This window comes from Microcaecilia unicolor, chromosome 1 (genome assembly GCF_901765095.1).
Source record: "Microcaecilia unicolor chromosome 1, aMicUni1.1, whole genome shotgun sequence".
Taxonomy (NCBI): domain Eukaryota; kingdom Metazoa; phylum Chordata; class Amphibia; order Gymnophiona; family Siphonopidae; genus Microcaecilia; species Microcaecilia unicolor.
Window position 1 is genome coordinate 763,663,609 of NC_044031.1, and position 20,703 is coordinate 763,684,311.

The 20,703-nt window shown below is 47.0% G+C and overlaps 1 protein-coding gene across 1 annotated transcript in view; it reads right to left on the bottom strand.

Moving 5' to 3' along the window:
- DENND4A (DENN domain containing 4A) overlaps window positions 1-20,703 on the bottom strand; it is a 576,041-nt gene that overhangs the window by 157,582 nt on the left and 397,756 nt on the right. Inside the window, 1 exon segment of the mRNA XM_030189785.1 lies at window positions 8,300-9,381. Coding sequence (XP_030045645.1) covers window positions 8,300-9,381 — 1,082 coding nt within the window.

The following is a 20,703-nucleotide window of genomic DNA, read 5'->3' on the forward strand; positions in this document are numbered from 1 at the left end:
TCCCCAGAACTCTTGGCTCTCTTGAGGGCGGAGTCCACCACCATGGAGTTATGGGGTAACTGAGACCTCATCAACACAGGTTCACCATGGATTTGATACTAGGAATCAGTCTTCATGGGGATCACAGGACCAGACAGAGGGAACGACCAGTTTCGCATAAGGACTTCCTTGAGTATCTTATGCAAAGAAGTCGTTACTGCCTCTTTAGGTGGAGAGGTGTAGTCCAGGACCTTGAGCATCTCAGCCCTGGGCTCATCCTCCACATCTACAGGAAATGGAATGGCCTCAGCCATTTCCCGGACAAAAGAAGCAAAGGAGAGGTTCTCTGGGGGAGATAGTCTCCTTTCAAGTGGAGGAGATGGTTCAGAGGGAATCCCAAAGGACTCATCTGAAGAGAAGTACCTGGAATCCTCCTCTGACTCCCACGAGCGCTCCTCTTCAGTATCGGAAAGCACTTCCCTCAGTGACCTCCGAGACTGTACTTGCTTCAATGCCGAATACCTACGGTCCCGATGGCGATGTCGAGGGGCCGATGCTTGCCTGGACTGTGGCGAAGCTTCCTCCACCGACATCGATGGGTAGTCAACCTGGGTGGCAGCCGACACCAGAGCCGCAAGCGGCATTGAGCTTGGGGACCTCACCGCAGGTATGGGGCCAGAAGCCACTGCAACAGAAGGTTCGGAAGGCGCAAGCACCCCCGACTAGCGCAGCAATCCTTACAGAAGCTCTGGAAGTAAGGACTGGATGCGCTTGTTGAGAGCCGCCATAGGAGAAGGCTGCGGGGCCGGTGGAGCAGTCGGTGGCAAAATCAGTTGAGGCTTGAGAGCAGGAATCGGACTGCTGGGAGGCTGATGCATTGGCCTCTCCTGTATGGAGGGGGAGCTGTCCTCCTGGCACCGACGCTTCCTTGGTACCCCAGAGATCCTGGCACCGTGTGTCAAGGGGGAATGGTGACGGTGTTTCTTTGCCTACACTCGATGAACGTCACCGAGTCTCCTCGGTGCCAACGAGGACATCGTCGGATTCTCACATCACCTTGGAGTCGGATCCGATGATGTACGGTCCCGGTGGGCTTGCAAAGCAGGAGGTCTCGAGATAGGTGGAGACCCACTTGATGCCTCACTGCTCCCAGCGTGTTGAGGCCTCTCAGCAGCCATGCATACCTCTGCTCCCAACGTTGCACTGAGTACAACGTTTGAAGCCTCTGGGAGTCTTCAATGACATGGAAGGAAAAACCACACTGGCTAAATCAAACAGCTGAACTGTACTGAGAAAAAAGGAAAAGACCCGACCACGTGGCCTAACAAGGTGACCGCAGACAAAAAGAAAAGAAACTTTAAAAAGTGGAAAAATAAACTAAGAAAAGGGGAAAAAACACCTAGTTTTGTTTTTTTTTTGAAAAAAGGAAGCAAAATCCGAAGCAAAAACACTTCACCATTGCTGAAGGCTCTTTCCCGGGCACAAATGGAGCAACAGAAATTCCTGTCACTCCTTGTCACGGAAAAAAGAAAACTAAGATACACGCTCTTGCAGCGGGTGGGAAATCAGTCCACGCATGCCCAGTGCGTCGGAGGAGAGGGAAAGATGCTTGCACCGGACTGTGTGGGAGGGAGGGAACTGATAGAAAACTGCGGGCAGGGCTGTTAGGGGAGGGAGAGAATGATGGAGGGAAGGAAGTGGAGGGAGAAGGTGAGAGGGGAAAATGTTGGACTCGTGGGGGTGAAGAAAGAGCAAGAGAAGAGAGATAATGGACCTGGGGATGGAGAGGGTGGAGGGAAGGAAGAAAAAGAGAGGTGCTGTACTTGGGGGAGGGATGGTTGGGAGTGAGGGAATAGGCCTGGGAGTAGAGGGGAGGGAGGGAGAAAGAGGTGGAGATATTGGGCATTTTAATCAGTGGCATAGTCACTTGCTTGCTTTTCAAAAGGTACACCAAGTGGGAGAGGGGGGGTACTTGAGAGAGTGCCAAGGGCAGCTCCAGGAGGGGAAGGAGAGATGCCAGACCATGTATGAGGGCAGGAAGGAGGGAGAAGGCAGGCAGCATGCAATCAATTATTAACCGCAATTAAAAATGTAAATCGCAGTTAAAGCGAATGCTACATACCTGTAGAAGGTATTCTCCGAGGACAGCAGGCTGATTGTTCTCACTGATGGGTGACGTCCACGGCAGCCCCCTCCAATCGGAATCTTCACTAGCAAAGGCGTTTGCTAGCCCTCGCGCGCCCATGCGCGACCGTCTTCCCACCCGAACCGGCTCGTGTTCGTCAGTCCCGTATATAGCAAGACAAAGACAAGGGAAGACACAACTCCAAAGGGGAGGCGGGCGGGTTTGTGAGAACAATCAGCCTGCTGTCCTCGAAGAATACCTTCTACAGGTATGTAGCATTCGCTTTCTCCAAGGACAAGCAGGCTGCTTGTTCTCACTGATGGGGTATCCCTAGCCCCCAGGCTCACTCAAAACAACAAACATGGTCAATTGGGCCTCGCAACGGCGAGGACATAACTGAGATTGACCTAACAACTTATCCAACTAACTGAGAGTGTAGCCTGGAACAGAATAAACATGGGCCTAGGGGGGTGGAGTTGGATTCTAAACCCCGAACAGATTCTGAAGCACTGACTACCCGAACCGACTGTCGCGTCGGGTATCCTGCTGCAGGCAGTAATGAGATGTGAATGTGTGGACAGATGACCACGTTGCAGCCTTGCAAATCTCTTCAATAGTGGCTGACTTCAAGTGGGCCACTGACGCTGCCATGGCTCTAACACTATGAGCCGTGACATGACCCTCAAGAGACAGCCCAGCATGGGCGTAAGTGAAGGAAATGCAATCTGCTAGCCAATTTGAAATGGTGCGTTTCCCCGCAGCCACTCCCCTCCTGTTGGGATCAAAAGAAACAAACAATTGGGCGGACTGTCTGTTGGGCTGTGTCCGCTCCAGATAGAAGGCCAATGCTCTTTTGCAGTCCAATGTGTGCAGCTGACGTTCAGCAGGGCAGGAATGCGGACGGGGAAAGAATGTTGGCAAGACAACTGACTGGTTCAGATGGAACTCTGGCACTACCTTCAGCAAGAACTTAGGGTGAGTGCGGAGGACTACTCTATTATGATGAAATCTGGTGTAAGGGGCCTGGGCTACCAGGGCCTGAAGCTCACTGACTCTACGAGCTGAAGTAACTGTCACCAAGAAAATGACCTTCCAGGTCAAGTACTTCAGATGGCAGGAGTTCAGTGGCTCAAAAGGAGGTTTCATCAGCTGGGTGAGAACAACATTGAGATCCCATGACACTGTAGGAGGTTTGACGGGGGGCTCTGACAAAAGCAAACCTCTCATGAAACGAACAACTAAAGGCTGTCCTGAGATCGGCTTATCTTCCACACGGTAATGGTATGCACTGATTGCGCTAAGGTGAACCTTTACAGAGTTGGTCTTGAGACCAGACTCAGAAAGGTGCAGAAGGTATTCAAGCAGGGTCTGTGTAGGACAGGAGCGAGGATCTAAGGCCTTGCTGTCACACCAGACGGCAAACCTCCTCCATAAAAAGAAGTAACTCCTCTTAGTGGAATCTTTTCTGGAAGCAAGCAAGACATGGGAGACACCCTCCGACAGACCCAAAGAGGCAAAGTCTACGCTCTCCACATTCAGGCCGTGAGAGCCAGAGACCGGAGGTTGGGATGCAGAAGCGCCCCTTCGTCCTGTCTGATGAGGGTCGGAAAACACTCCAATCTCCACGGTTCTTCGGAGGACAACTCCAGAAGGAGAGGGAATCAGATCTGACGCGGCCAAAAAGGAGCAATCAGAATCATGGTGCCTTGGTCTTGCTTGAGTTTCAACAAAGTCTTCCCCACCAGAGGTATGGGAGGATAAGCATACAGCAGGCCGTCCCCCCAATCCAGGAGGAAGGCATCCGATGCCAGTCTGCCGTGGACCTGAAGTCTGGAACAGAACTGAGGGACCTTGTGGTTGGCTCGAGATGCAAAGAGATCTACCAAGGGGGTACCCCACACCTGGAAGATCTGGCGCACTACTCTGGAGTTGAGCGACCACTCGTGAGGTTGCATAATCCTGCTCAACCTGTCGGCCAGACTGTTGTTTACGCCTGCCAGATATGTGGCTTGGAGCAACATGCCGTAACGGCGAGCCCACAGCCACATGCTGACGGCTTCCTGACACAGGGGGCGAGATCCGGTGCCCCCCTGCTTGTTGATGTAATACATGGCAACCTGGTTGTCTGTCTGAATTTGGATAATTTGGTGGGACAGCCGATCTCTGAAAGCCTTCAGAGCGTTTCAGACCGTTCGTAACTCCAGGAGATTGATCTGCAGATCGCGTTCCTGGAGGGACCAGCTTCCCTGGGTTTGAAGCCCATCGACATGAGTTCCCCACCCCAGGAGAGACGCATCCGTAGTCAGCACTTTTTGTGGCTGAGGAATTTGGAAAGGGCGTCCCAGAGTCAAATTGGACCAAATCGTCCACCAGTACAGGGATTTGAGAAAACTCGTGGACAGGTGGATCACGTCCACTAGATCCCCAGCAGCCTGAAACCACTGGGATGCCAGGATCCATTGAGCAGATCGCATGTGAAGACGAGCCATGGGAGTCACATGAACTGTGGAGGCCATGTGGCCAAGCAATCTCAACATCTGCTGAGCTGTGATCTGCTGGGACGCTCGTACCCGGGAGACGAGGGACAGCAGATTGTTGGCCCTTGTCTCCGGAAGATAGGCACGAGCCGTCCGAGAATCCAGCAGAGCTCCTATGAATTCGAGTCTCTGTACTGGGAAAAGATAGGACTTTGGGTAATTTATCACAAACCCCAGTAGCTCCAGGAGTCGACTAGTCACCTGCATGGACTGTAGAGCTCCTGCCTCGGAATTGTTCTTCACCAGCCAATCGTCGAGATAAGGGAACACGTGCACTCCCAGCCTGCGAAGCGCTGCTGCTACTACAGCCAGGCACTTCGTGAATACTCTGGGCACAGAGGCGAGCCCAAAGGGTAGCACACAGTACTGGAAGTGACGTGTGCCCAGACGAAATCGCAGATACTGCCTGTGAGCTGGCAATATCGGGATGTGCGTGTAGGCGTCCTTCAAGTCCAGAGAGCATAGCCAATCGTTTTCCTGAATCATGGGAAGAAGGGTGCCCAGGGAAAGCATCCTGAACTTTTCCTTGACCAGATATTTGTTCAGGGCCCTTAGGTCTAGGATGGGACGCATCCCCCCTGTTTTCTTTTCCACAAGGAAGTACCTGGAATAGAATCCCAGCCCTTCTTGCCCGGATGGCACGGGCTCGACCGCATTGGCACTGAGAAGGGCGGAGAGTTCCTCTGCAAGTACCTGCTTGTGCTGGAAGCTGTAGGACTGAGCTCCCGGTGGGCAATTTGGGGGTTTCGAGGCCAAATTGAGGGTGTATCCTTGCCGGACTATTTGAAGAACCCAACGGTCGGAGGTTATAAGAGGCCACCTTTGGTGAAAAACTTTCAACCTCCCCCCGACTGGCAGATCGCCCGGCACGGACACGTTGATGTCGGCTATGCTCTGCTTGAGCCAGTCAAAAGCTCGTCCCCTGCTTTTGCTGGGGAGCCGTGGGGCCATGCTGAGGCGCACGCTGCTGACGAGAGCGAGCGCGCTGGGGCTTAGCCTGGGCCGCAGGCTGGCGAGAAGGAGGATTGTACCTACGCTTACCAGAAGAGTAGGGAGCAGCCCGCCGTCCCCCATAAAAACGTCTACCTGATGAGGTAGATGCTGAAGGCTGCCGGCGGCGTTATCCCGCTGGTGGAGCTGTTCTACCACCTGTTCAACCTTTTCTCCAAAAATGTTGTCTGCTCGGCAAGGGGAGTCCGCAATCCGCTGCTGGATCCTATTCTCCAGGTCGGAGGCACACAGCCATGAGAGTCTGCGCATCACCACCCCTTGAGCAGCGGCCCTGGACGCAACATCAAAGGTATCATATACCCCTCTGGCCAGGAATTTTCTGCACGCCTTCAGCTGCCTGACCACCTCCTGAAACGGCTTGGCTTGCTCAGAAGGGAGCTTGTCCACCAAGCCCACCAACTGTCGCACATTGTTCAGCATATGGATGCTCGTGTAGAGCCGGTAGGACTGAATCTTGGCCACGATCATAGAGGAATGATAGGCCTTCCTCCCAAAGGAGTCTAAGGTTCTGGAGTCTCTGCCCGGGGGCGCCGAAGCATGCTCTCTAGAACTCTTAGCCTTCTTTAGGGCCAGATCCACCACACCAGAGTCGTGAGGCAACTGAGTGCGCATCAGCTCTGTGTCCCCATGGATCCGATACTGGGATTCGATCTTCTTGGGAATGTGGGGATTAGTTAATGGCTTGGTCCAGTTCGCCAGCAATGTCTTTTTTAGGACATGATGCATGGGTACTGTGGACGCTTCCTTAGGCGGAGAAGGATAGTCCAAGAGCTCAAACATCTCAGCCCTGGGCTCATCCTCCACGACCACTGGTAAGGGGATGGCCGTAGACATCTCCCAGACAAAGGCCGCAAAAGACAGACTCTCGGGAGGAGAAAGTTGCCTTTCAGGGGAGGGAGTGGGGTCAGAAGGAAGGCCATCAGTCCTCCTCCTTCTCCCACGAGGCCTCACCATCGGTATCAGACACAAGTTCACGAACCTGCGTCTGAAGCCGTGCCCGACTTGACTCCGTGGGAACACGGCCACGGTAGGAGCGTCGAGAGGTGGACTCCCTCGCCAGCACCGGCGAAGCTCCCTCCGCCGATGTCGTCGGGGAGTCTGCCTGGGAGGCGACCGTAGCCAGTACCGCTAGCGGTACCGATACTGGAGACCTCACCTCGGGGAAAGGGCCAGCCGTCGCCTCACCCGATGGTACCGGTGGCGCAAGCACCCCCGGTACCGGAGAAGGGCGCAACAGCTCTCCCAGAATCTCTGGAAGAACAGCCCGGAGACTCTCATGCAGAGCGGCTGTGGAGAAAGACTGAGAAGCAGATGCAGGCGTCGAGGTCAGAGTCTGTTCCGGGCATGGAGGCGGTTCCGGGCTGTCCAAGGGGGAGCACATCGACACCTCCTGAACAGAGGGTGAGCGGTCCTCCCGGTGCCGATGCCTACTGGCTGCCGACTGCTTCGGTGACCCAGAGCTCTCGGTACCAAGATTGGAAAGAGACCGGTGACGATGCTTCTTTGACTTCTTCAAGCGAAGCATGTCACCGGAGCTTCCCGGTACCGACGAGGAGGACGTACAATCCAACTGTCGCTTCCTCGGGGCCGAGGCCGAAGAAGGTCGATCTCGGGGGGGGGGGGGGGGGGGGGCTGTACCGCAGGAGCCCTCAGGGCAGGAGGAGACCCACCCGAAGGCTCACCGCCACCAGTAGGGGAATGGACAGCCCTCACCTGCACTCCAGACGAAGCACCACCGTCCGATGACATCAGCAATAGCGGAGGTCCCGGTACCACCAACGTCGACGCAGCCTTTCGATGTACGGTACCGACGATGCAGGAGGTAGAAGCTTCAATGCAGTCAATGCCGATGCAGAGGTCGACGACTTCGATGCTGTCGATGTCGATGCACTCGACGAGTCCCGTGCTGTTGTCGTCGAAGAGCCCGAGAACAACGCGTTCCACTGGGCCGATCTCGCTACTTGAGTCCTCTTTTTCAAAAGAGCACAAAGACTGCAGGCCTGCGGGCGGTGCCCAGCCCCCAGACACTGAAGACACGAAGCGTGCCTATCAGTGAGCGAGATTACCCGGGCGCACTGGGTGCACTTCTTGAAGCCGCTGGAAGACTTCGATGACATGGGCGGAAAAATCACGCCGGCGAAATCAAAATTCGCGATGATGACGAAAGGCACCAAAAAGAAGGGAGAAAAAACCCGTACCGAGGCCAAATAGGCCGGTCCCGAAAGCGAAAGGAAACTTATGCGGGGAAAAAGCTGGAAACACGGGAAAGGGGTAAAGACCGGATCGGTCTCTCTTTTTTTTTTTTTTTTAAAGCGAAAATCGCGAAGACGCGCAAGGTCAACTTGAGGGGCACGAAACAGCGGCAAAACACGACCGTCCCAAGCGCGGACAAAAGAAGACTGACGAACATGAGCCGGTTCGGGCGGGAAGACGGTCGCGCATGCGCGTGCGAGGGCTAGCAAAGGCCTTTGCTAGTGAAGATCCCGATTGGAGGGGGCTGCCGTGGACGTCACCCATCAGTGAGAACAAGCAGCCTGCTTGTCCTCGGAGAATAATTAACGCATTAATAGCAATTAACATGCAGCCCTATTTTTTTACTTTAAAAAAAAATCTACAAGACAATCAGCCATAATGGATACCAACTCACCTTCATAGCATATATACTAGAGAACTTTGAATACCAACTGCTGGCCTTTTTGGCAACACCTTTACCAGCAGAAAACATACTGCTCTTGAGAATATCAAATGTGGGTGTCAACGTATCCAAGTTAAATGAAGGGGGAGACACAGGAGACAAAGATCTATCTGGGTTCTGAGGCACTTCCCTTTGTGGGCTGCTTGGAGAGAAGGATGGTGAGGACCATAGTCGATCCCTAGCCTTCTCAAAATGCTTTGCATGGTAAGTCTTGGATTTGGGAAATGCTGCTGGCTTTGGGGAACTTGTGGGGAGGCTGGAACTTCGGCAGGAGTGAACTATAGATGAACTCTTGTTAACGGCTTTGTCATCATATGCTCTTTGAAGATCAATGCTGGGTGTCCGGCTAGTTAAGGGGCTACTCATATTGTTCATGTACATCTCAATTTCTTCTGCCAAGTCCCGACGCAGAGATGACACGAGAACATTTTTATCTTCCTCCTCCTCCCTTCCTGCATCTTCTTGCTTCTCTCTCTCAGCAGCAAGCAATGATAATGGGTCAAATCCAGTCTCAACATCTCTTTTCTGCACTGGTGTAATAGCAAGGCCACTGCTGCTGCTCCGCTGTAGCCTGTGAGATGCTGAATAACCTGGCATTATAGGCTCATCCAAGTCTTCCAGGTCAAATATTACAGGTGACTCTACCTTGTTCCCAAAATGTTTACCATCCTCTAAAGGCATGTCCTCATCACTTGACTGCGTCTCAAGAATCTCTCTTTTTCTTCTTGGGGATGTCTTTCTGATATTTAGAGTGGTAGGTCTTATGCTTCTCTGGAACAAACTGGAGAGAATTTTTGCATCATCTCCCAACTTTTTAACCATCTCTGAGCTGGTTTCCTGATGGATTCCATTGGTCACAAGTTCCATCAGTGCATCTCCACTACGGTGCCGACTCTTGCAATCCAAGACTATCTGCTGCTTGTGGTTGGGCTCCACTGCACTTTTATGTCGCTTTCGTAAACTTTGACTCTGAAGGGCACCTGCTTCACTGGTACCACCAAACGATGATGTAAACAGCAGCCCCGCTGAGCTTCCTGGAAAACAAAAAAATATATAAGCTAGCAAATCAAGATGTATAATCAAATATAACACTGATTACAGTGGCATTTTAGAAGGGACTTCTGAAGTAAGAACAAAAGAATCGCCATACTAGGACAGACTAAAGGTCCATCGGGCTCAGTATCCCATTTCCAACAGTGGCCAGATCACAAGTACCTGGAAAGATCTGCAGTTATCTTAGAAAAGGATCTTACAACATAGAGCTTGTTCTAAAATACATGGTAAAATTGATGTTCATGTGCCAGTAATGTGCAGCATGAATATCCATTTTAGAAAAATAGATATGTAAAATATCAACGGGGCAGCACTGGAGCATAAATGTGTGTTATGAAATGGCAACAGACATTTATGTGTTGGAACAAACGGTTATGTCAGACATTTTTAAACAGACATCTGTTTCTTCCAAAGCTCTCACAGAACCCTGTACTCCTTGCCAATTTTGCTTTCGGGTGTGAGGGGGCACCAATCACTGGGGAATAAAGGAGATGACCGCCCCCAATCTCTCCAGGGCAGTGCTGCTCAATAGGAGCACTTTACTGAAACCTGGACATCCTGGATCTAACTGTAGACATCCATCTTTTTAGACAAAGACATTCATTCCCCTTTTGAAATGAAAAATAAATGTCTATTTGTTGAGCCCGCCCTAGCCCCTCCCAAAACATGCCCAGACCAAGCTCTCTTGCCATTTGGAGGTTCTTCAGTTTCAGGCATCTATACCTCAACTTTGTAGGATCAGAACTTAAGATGTCTATGCATGATAGACATCTAAGTGCTAGTTTATGGACATCCAAAACGCGAATGGCACTTCTAAATAAGCACCTTTGCTTTGTTAAAGCAGTTTTAAAAAATTAGTAATATACATAAAATATAAGCTGGAATTTTTTTCACAATTCAAATATCAAATCTGGTCCTTTAACATAATTTAGTTAACTTAAAAAAAAAGAATAGTTTTAATAAAAGTTATTAGCATTTAGCTGATGCTGTTAAGTATTTTTAATACAAAGTCATAAAATGATCATGTCAGAATTTTATTTTTGTTTGGTGAATTTTTCTTTTCTTTCTCTAAAGTTGATGATTATTGCACTCCTGAGTGACAGTTCTTGCCTTTTTTCATAACTAATTTCCTATAAAGACCAATGTTCCTATCAAATACTTTTCAAAGCTGCAAATAAACATTTTAGAACTCTGAGGTTGAATATATAGGAGACCATTATTCTAAACTTTATACTAGCAATTATTTTCTGTAACATCTGAAGCAAATTCCTGATTACTGTGTTTGCCTCCAAACTCTTTCATTGGCAGGGATGGCTTAAGAGACTTTGGTAACCCGAGTCAACTTTTGCTTAGAGACTCCCCCCAATCTGCATCTGAACCCCCACCCAACATCAGCTCCCATTTAGCCAGCCAGTCCACTTGTATCAGCTCCTAACCAGCCAGCTTCCCACGCCCACCCGTATCAGCTCCCTTCAACCATCTCCCCCTCCACCCCAACCCACATACACCTGATTCACCCCAAGATCCCAAAGGAAGGAACAATCCTCCACTCTCTCATGCCTCGGTGGCTGTCTTCTTCAAAATAGCAATGCTGACCCCTGGTGATAGTCTCGCAGCTTTTTTTTTTTTCTTATATTGAACCCCCTAGTAGTACCTTAAGACTACCACTAGGGGTCAGCAGCACCATTTTGGAAAAAGGCAGTCATCGGTACAGGAATGAGTGGAGATCACTCCTTCCTCCATTGCTCCCAGGGTCCTTGGGTAAGTCAATGTTCCAGGGGTTATGCTGGGATGATGCAAATGTGGGGAGAAATGAGGATAGGCTTTGGAGGCAGGCTTATATTGAGGGGGTCATATCGGACCCACTGGACCACTAGGGATTTCAGGTCCCCCTGAGAGAGGCAGCACTACCACATGTTTAAACATGAGAACTTTATATAGTTTAAATAGGGTAAAATCATTGAATCATTGTATCACTGAATTGTTTGACGACTTTAAATCTTTAATGCTTTTCAAATGCTCTTTATGCATCTCATAGCATTATACTGAATTGTAGGACTGTAAACGGCTAGAGCTGACTCTAACCACTTCCTCTCCTCCATTCTGTAGCACACTGAATTGCACCACGGATTGTATATATGTACATTGAACTGCACATTTGACTGTAAATCTTTATCTAGCACCACTGTTTTGCACGGTTGAACACTAACCTACATCTACTCCAGCTGCATTACTCAAACTAACACCAATATGAACACTAACAAACTGCTTCTAATCCTCTACTGTCTTTCCCTAATCCATCACGCACTGGCAACCCCTCTCACAGACAATAATTTACCCACAATACATAAACCATGCACACAACCCAAATACAATACACCTACCCAAAAGATTAAAAAATGGAATGGAAAACTACCACCTACAGACACAACCAACAGAAAGGAAAGAAGGGACGCAACAAACTCAAAAACCAAGAGGATAGACAACTAATAAAAATCATCACAGCTTCGACCCCAACTGAACCCCTCCAATTAATACAAATGGGTTATATAAATGCCAGATCTGTAGTTAACAAAACTACGACAATAACCGACTGGATCACAATAGACAATCTCGATTTCCTACTCATTAACAAAACCTGGATCCATGACCTCAAAGATCCTATCATTTTAGAGCTATGCTCTCCAGGGTACAAAATTACCCACTGGACAAGGAATGGAAAAAGAGGAGGAGGCATAGCTATAATCTATAAATCCCAATTCACTGTCACAACAATAGCTGAATCCATACTTCCCCAACTTGAAATAGCTTCAGTTAGAATCAACCACCCAATCCTACATGACCACCTAAACCGTATCCTGTTTTACAGGCCACCAGGCAATTGGCAAGACTGCCAAACACACTTTATGGATTTCATATCGAACACATGTGTTTCCACCCAAAACCTTCTTATAGCAGGAGATATCAATCTTCACCTCAAGGATACTAAACTAACAAACGTAGGTGAATGCAAAAACTTTCTCCAACTATGGGAGCTTCATAAGTACATAAGTACATAAGTAGTGCCATACTGGGAAAGACCAAAGGTCCATCTAGCCCAGCATCCTGTTACCGACAGTGGCCAATCCAGGTCAAGGGCACCTGGCACGCTCCCCAAACGTAAAAACATTCCAGACAAGTTATACCTAAAAATGAGGAATTTTTCCAGTCCATTTAATAGCGGTCTATGGACTTGTCCTTTAGGAATCTATCTAACCCCTTTTTAAACTCCGTCAAGCTAACCGCCCGTACCACGTTCTCCGGCAATGAATTCCAGAGTCTAATTACACGTTGGGTGAAGAAAAATTTTCTCCGATTCGTTTTAAATTTACCACACTGTAGCTTCAACTCATGCCCTCTAGTCCTAGTATTTTTGGATAGCGTGAACAGTCGCTTCACATCCACCCGATCCATTCCACTCATTATTTTATACACTTCTATCATATCTCCCCTCAGCCGTCTCTTCTCCAAGCTGAAAAGCCCTAGCCTTCTCAGCCTCTCTTCATAGGAAAGTCGTCCCATCCCCACTATCATTTTCGTCGCCCTTCGCTGTACCTTTTCCAATTCTACTATATCTTTTTTGAGATACGGAGACCAGTACTGAACACAATACTCCAGGTGCGGTCGCACCATGGAGCGATACAACGGCATTATAACATCCGCACACCTGGACTCCATACCCTTCTTAATAACACCCAACATTCTATTCGCTTTCCTAGCCGCAGCAGCACACTGAGCAGAAGGTTTCAGCGTATCATCGACGACGACACCCAGATCCCTTTCTTGATCCGTAACTCCTAACGCGGAACCTTGCAAGACGTAGCTATAATTCGGGTTCCTCTTACCCACATGCATCACTTTGCACTTGTCAACATTGAACTTCATCTGCCACTTGCACGCCCATTCTCCCAGTCTCGCAAGGTCCTCCTGTAATCGTTCACATTCCTCCTGCGACTTGACGACCCTGAATAATTTTGTGTCATCGGCGAATTTAATTACCTCACTAGTTATTCCCATCTCTAGGTCATTTATAAATACATTAAAAAGCAACGGACCCAGCACAGACCCCTGCGGGACCCCACTAACTACCCTCCTCCACTGAGAATACTGGCCACGCAATCCTACTCTCTGCTTCCTATCTTTCAACCAGTTCTTAATCCATAATAATACCCTACCTCCGATTCCATGACTCTGCAATTTCTTCAGGAGTCTTTCGTGCGGCACTTTGTCAAACGCCTTCTGAAAATCCAGATATACAATATCAACCGGCTCCCCATTGTCCACATGTTTGCTTACCCCCTCAAAAAAATGCATTAGATTGGTGAGGCAAGACTTCCCTTCACTAAATCCGTGCTGACTTTGTCTCATCAGTCCATGTTTTTGTATATGCTCTGCAATTTTATTCTTAATAATAGCCTCCACCATCTTGCCCGGCACCGACGTCAGACTCACCGGTCTATAATTTCCCGGATCTCCTCTGGAACCTTTCTTAAAAATCGGAGTAACATTGGCTACCCTCCAGTCTTCCGGTATTACACTCGATTTTAGGGACAGATTGCATATTTCTAACAGTAGCTCCGCAAGTTCATTTTTTAGTTCTATTAATACTCTGGGATGAATACCATCAGGTCCCGGTGATTTACTACTCTTCAGCTTGCTGAACTGACCCATTACATCCTCCAAGGTTACAGAGAATTTGTTTAGTTTCTCCGACTCCCCCGCTTCAAATATTCTTTCCGGCACCGGTGTCCCCCCCAAATCCTCCTCGGTGAAGACCGAAGCAAAGAATTCATTTAATTTCTCCGCTACGGCTTTGTCCTCCTTGATCGCCCCTTTAACACCATTTTCGTCCAGCGGCCCAACCGACTCTTTGGCCGGTTTCCTGCTTTTAATGTATCTAAAAAGTTTTTACTATGTATTTTTGCTTCCAACGCTAATTTCTTCTCAAAGTCCTTTTTTGCCCTCCTTATCTCCGCTTTGCATTTGGCTTGGCATTCCTTATGATCTATCCTGTTACTTTCAGTTGGTTCTCTTCTCCACTTTCTGAAGGATTGTTTTTTGGCTCTAATGATTTCCTTTATCTTACTGTTTAGCCACGCCGGCTGACGTTTAGTCTTTTTTCCCTTTTTTCTAATACGTGGAATATATTTGTCCTGAACCTCCAGGATGGTGTTTTTAAACAGCATCCACGCCTGATGCAAGTTTTTTACTCTGCGAGCTGCTCCTTTCAGTCTTCATTGGCCAAACATGCAACCCACCCATATTAAAGGATACACACTAGACATCATTACATACAAATTTTCATCAGAACTAAATCTTGCTCTAACAGATACAAAATGGACAGCTACACCATGGTCCGATCACTACAAAGCAAACCTTTCCCTTCACTGGCGAACAAAAGATTCACAACATAAACAAGAACAATTAACCTACACCACAAGAGGCAAAATTGACCCGCTAATATTCTGGCAACAATTCTATAACAACGAATGGAAAACACCAACAATCACATCCCAATTTCTTCATGAATGGGACAACAGATGCAGAACCATACTAGACAACCATAGCACCACTTCAAACCAGAACCTCACACAGAAAAACCTCAATCCCATGGTTTACTGAAGAATTGAAAGAATTAAAAACACAAGTCAGAAGATTAGAACGAGCATGGAATAAGAAAAAAAACGACTCAGCACTCAACGACTGGAAACAACTACAAAGAAAATATAAATACACCCTCAGACAAACTAAAAGATCATACTATAAAACTAAAATCAGACCAGACTACAAGGATACGCATAAACCCTTCCAATTCGTAAACAAACTATTAAACACCACACTGGTCACTTCTAACAACACAGACACCCCCATCAGCACACAAGCTTGCGAACTACTTCAAAGAGAAAATTATAAAGCTACGACTCATGATACCTATCAACACTACTGATTATATAAACCTCCTTGAATGTTTAGATCCAATACCTGGGGAACATCCAGAGGATCGATCATGGACCAACTATGACACACTCTCGATCGATAACATCTCCCAATCACTTGGAAGATACACCAAGTCCCAATGCAAATCAGACATCTGCCCTACTAACCTTATAAGATCTGTCCCCCAACAATTCAAAACAGACCTCACGAGGCACCTGAACTACATGCTACACAATGGTCTATTCCCAAAGTATAAAGGAAACATTCTACTTACGCCTTTACCTAAAGACGCAAAGAAAAATACAAATGACTTAACCAACTATCGTCCAGTAGCATCTATTCCTCTGATAACCAAACTTATGGAAGGCTTAGTGACGAAACAGCTCACTAATTACCGAAATAAATACTCAATTCTTCACGAGTCTCAATCAGGATTTCGGTCGAACCGCAGCACTGAAACAGTACTAGTGACTTTAATGAATAAATTCAAACAAACAATTGCAACTGGCAACAACATACTTCTCTTACAATTCGACATGTCCAGTGCCTTCGACATGATCAACCATGGAATATTACTACATATCCTAGAGTACGTTGGAGGGAATGTTCTTAACTGGTTTAGAGGATTCCTGACCACAAGATCAAACCAAGTAACAGCCAATGCGGCCATATCAGCCCCATGGACACCTGAATGTGGAGTTCCCCAAGGATCCCCCCTCTCACCAACCCTCTTCAACCTAATGATGATACCCTTAGCCAAGCTGCTAGCCAATCAAAACCTCAATCCTTACATTTATGCAAATGATGTCATGATCTACATCCCGTTCAAACATGATCTAAAGGAAATCACCAATGCTATCAACCAAAGCTTCCAAATCAGGCACTCCTGGGCGGATGCATTTCAGCTAAAACTTAATGCAGAAAAAACACAATGTCTTATACTCATCTCACAACACAAGTTATTTCACCACTATAACCACACCAAACTACTCACTCCCCGTCTCAAATACTCTGAAAATTCTTGGAGTTACCATTGATCGAAATCTCTCACTCAAAAACCACGTGAAGAATATAACTAAGAAGATGTTCTACTCCATGTGGAAACTCAAAAGAGTAAAACCTTTCTTCCCAAGATCCATTTTTCGCAACCTGGTACAGTCAATGGTACTGGTAGGCATATTTTCAAAGCACTTAGCCTCCCAAAGTTCCATAGAAACCTATGGAACTTTGGAAGGCTAAGTGCTTTGAAAATATGCCTCTAAGTCACCTAGACTATTGCAACGCACTCTACGCTGGCTGCAAAGAACAGATTGTCAAGAAACTTCAAACAGCCCAGAATACTGCAGCTGGACTCATATTTGAAAAAACAAAATATGAAAGTGCAAAACCCCTAAGAGAGAAACTACACTGGCTCCCACTTAAAGAACGTATCATGTTCAAGATCTGCACGATGGTGCATAAAATCATTTACGGAGATGCCCTGGTCTACATGCTAGACCTCGTGGACCTACCTCCCAGAAATGCTAAACGATCTGCCCGCACATTTCTTAATCTGCACTTCCCCGGCTGGAAAGGATTAAAGTACAAGCTAACACATGCGTCCAGCTTTTCCTACATGAGCACACAGCTGTGGAATGCATTACCAACTAACCTGAAAATAATTAACGAAATAACTAACTTTCGCAAATCTCTGAAAACCTCTCTCTTCAATAAGGCCTACCATGAGAATCCTTAGCTTAATTATAGCACTCCACCCTTATTCGGAAGTCTTCTTTCTATAACTGTTGCTTAGTTCTTTTATGTTAGCCTTAATCTTTATGTAACACCAATTGTATCTTTTACCCTGGAATGGCGCTGCCATAACAGGTCTTTGTAAGCCACATTGAGCCTGCAAATAGGTGGGAAAATGTGGGATACAAGTGCAATAAATAAAATAAAATAAAAAGCACCTCTTCTCGCATTTTAACCTGTAATTGTGCCAGTGGCAGTGCAAGGAGGAGAGCACCAGGGTTGCCAGGTGGAAAATTTTTTTCCCACCCAATCCAGCCTAAAAACAGCCCAAAACCCGCCCAAACTCAAACCCCGCCCCTGACACCCCCACCCCCGCGTCATCACCCCGCCCCCGTCGTCATCAACCCCGCCCCCGCCGTCATCGGCCCCGCCTCCCCATCACCGGCCCCGCCTCTCTCGTCATCGGCCCCGCCTCCCCCGTCATCGGCCCCGCCCAGAACGTCAGTAACCCCGCCCAAAACGTCACTAACCCCGCCCCCGCGGCTGAAAAACCCGCCGGAAAACCGCCCAAAATAAAAAAAAGCCCAAAAAACCGCAACCCGCCGCGGGCAAAAATTTCCCGCAGCGGGTCGCGGAAAACCGCCCAATTGGGCAGTAAAACCGCCCACCTGGCAACACTGGAGAGCACTGCAGCTAGAGCAGAACAGCATTATCTGGCTGCTGTGAAGGGTAAACAAGTGAGGCTGGTTTTTGACACCCTTGAGGGGATGCCTAGGTAGGCAGGAGAGGGAGAGGCTAGAACATGTCAGTGGCATTGAGTGTGCTGCCGCCATGCTCAACAAGTGGCTCTCTGCTCTCGAATTATACTATATAACAAAAGGCTAAATACTACTAGTATTATAAATTTAAATTAATAACATTATAAGGCACAGTTTGGTAAACTGATGAAATTTAAATGTTTTAAATTTTTTATTATGGTTTAGTGTTTTTATGATTTTATTATGATTGTAATTGTGAATAGTGTTTTCTGTATTATGACTACAAACCATTAATACCTTGTTATGCAAGGTAGTATAATATGGGACTCATTTTCAAAGCACTTAGCCTTACAAAGTTCCACAGGTTACTATGGTGCTCATTTTCAAAGCTCTTAGACATACAAAGTACCATAGTAACCTATGGTAATTTGTGTGTCTAAGTGCTTTGAAAATGAGCCCCTTTGTAACTTTGGAAGTCTAAGTATTTTGAAAATACACCTCTAGCAGAGCTGGGGATCACACGGTTAGAGCATGTTCTTAGTTCTCGGGGACAACTGCTGAGCTTGGGGGCTCTGGGGGTGGGTATAAACACTAGCCACACCTTTGCATATGGTCAATTGGCTCACTATGTCCGCTCTTTAGATCAGAGTAAATTGGGAGCTGGGCATGGACGGAGGATCAGGGAATTCTTTGGATCAATTCCGGGAGAGAGGTTGTCGGTTTCAGGCCTGCAGAAGGCCCTTTGGGAGATGGGGGGGGGGGGGGGGGGGGAAAGATGTGGGGCATATTTGCCGGAGGTGGAAACATGATTTACAACAGCCCAACCAGCAAATTGATCTTAGGAAATTGGCGGCCCGCATACCCTCCCTAACAGGAAACGCCACATTACGGGAATGTCAATACAGAATTTTATATAGGGCGTACATGTCTAAGCCCCAGGTGTTTAAAATTGGAGGTGTTCCAGACCCGCTATGTTCTAAGTGTAGGCAAGGGGAGGGGACGTTGTTCCACTCCCTTTGGGAATGCTATAAGATTAAATCCTTTTGGAAGCAAATAGGTCACTACTTGGAACAGGTGGTAGAACATAAGATACAGCTTTCTCCCATGGCGATATTGCTAGACAATTATGAAAGCCTGAAATTGACACACAAGGGGGCCCAGCAGTTTGTCCGAAAGGCCAGTATAATTGCGAAGAAGCTTATTATGAATAATTGGATGCAGGCTGAACCACCAGACTACTGGCATTGGAGAAACAAGTTGTATGAGTTGCTGCTGCAGGAGTGTAGGGTGGTGGGGTCCTCCCCAAAGAGAAGGAAAAAATTCTTGGAGATATGGGACGGTTATATTCAATCGCTATCACCGAGGGCACACAGTTTTGTGTTAAATAGATTATGAAGGATGTCAAGAAATATATATACATATATTAAAAAGTTGTTGTTTTTTTTTTTTTCTCTTGGGGGGGGGGGGGTGGCGGATTTTGGGGGGTAGGGAGGGGAGGAAAAAGAGGAACTGTTTTGTATAAAACTTTGCTGAAACGATAAGGTGCATTGTTATATCGGAAATTGTTCCAAGTTCTACCTGGTTGTTTTGAACCAAAATGTTGTACCTGTTTAATTAATAAAAGAAGATTTAAATTGAAAATACACCTCTAAGTAAATACATCAAATCAAATATATATAACCAAAGTCTTCATTTACAAATTGAGACCTCATCATTTCATGATACTCAACTTCAATATAATTCCACCTAAGAACAACTTACTATTTTAGCTCACAGGCTCTTATATGTTATTTCTCTGTATATTCTGTCTTGACTAGATTATAAATTCCAAAGAGTAAGGACTGAATATCATGGGAGTAATTTTGTAACAGCATGCATGTGTAAAAATTAGGGACATTATTTTTGAAAATCTGACAAAGCTTATACAGAAAAGCATGTACATGCATACCTTTGTTTTGAAAATTACCTCAAGGAAACTATGAGCATGCAGAAATTTTCAGGGTTAATTTTTAGTACAGGTGAGTTTTCAAAAAGTATGCACATAACTGAAACCCAGTTCTCAACACCACTTGCACCAATGCCTCCATTTAGTATATGTAAACCTACACCCATATGAGCTGTATGCATTTAAATGTACTTACATATCAGGTGGACAACTTTTAAAGAAAAAAAATCTATTTCCATGGGTAAAAGTGAAATGTGGATTGTGGACTTAACATTCTTTTCTTTCCTTGAATCCTGCCAGATATGCAGGCTATATCCCCCTACCAGCAGATGGAGGCAGAGAACTCCTTTCCAAGGTCAAACTCCTATACAACAGTTGGTGTCACTAGGGTGGATAGCCAATAAGACCATTCTTCCCAAGATTCGTCTTCCGCAGCCTAGTACAATCCCTCGTACTCAGTCACCTGGATTACTGCAACTCACTGTACGCCGGATGCAAAGAGCAAATCTTGAGGAAACTGCAAACAGCCCAGAATACAGCAGCCAGACTCATCTTTGGAATACCAAAATATGAAAGTGCAAAACCCTTACGAGAGAAGTTACACTGGCTTCCACTCAAGGAACGAATCACGTTCAAAGTATGCACACTAGTCCACAAAATTATTCACGGTGAAGCCCCAGCCTACATGTCTGAATTAATCGACTTACCACCAAGAAACGCTAAGAGATCATCCCGAACCTTCCTCAACCTCCACTTCCCTAATTGCAAGGGCCTGAAATACAAGACGATGCACGCATCAACCTTTACCTACATGAGCACGCAGTACTGGAATGAACTACCGCGGAACCTGAAAATGATCTACGAACAAACCAACTTCCGTAAATCACTAAAGA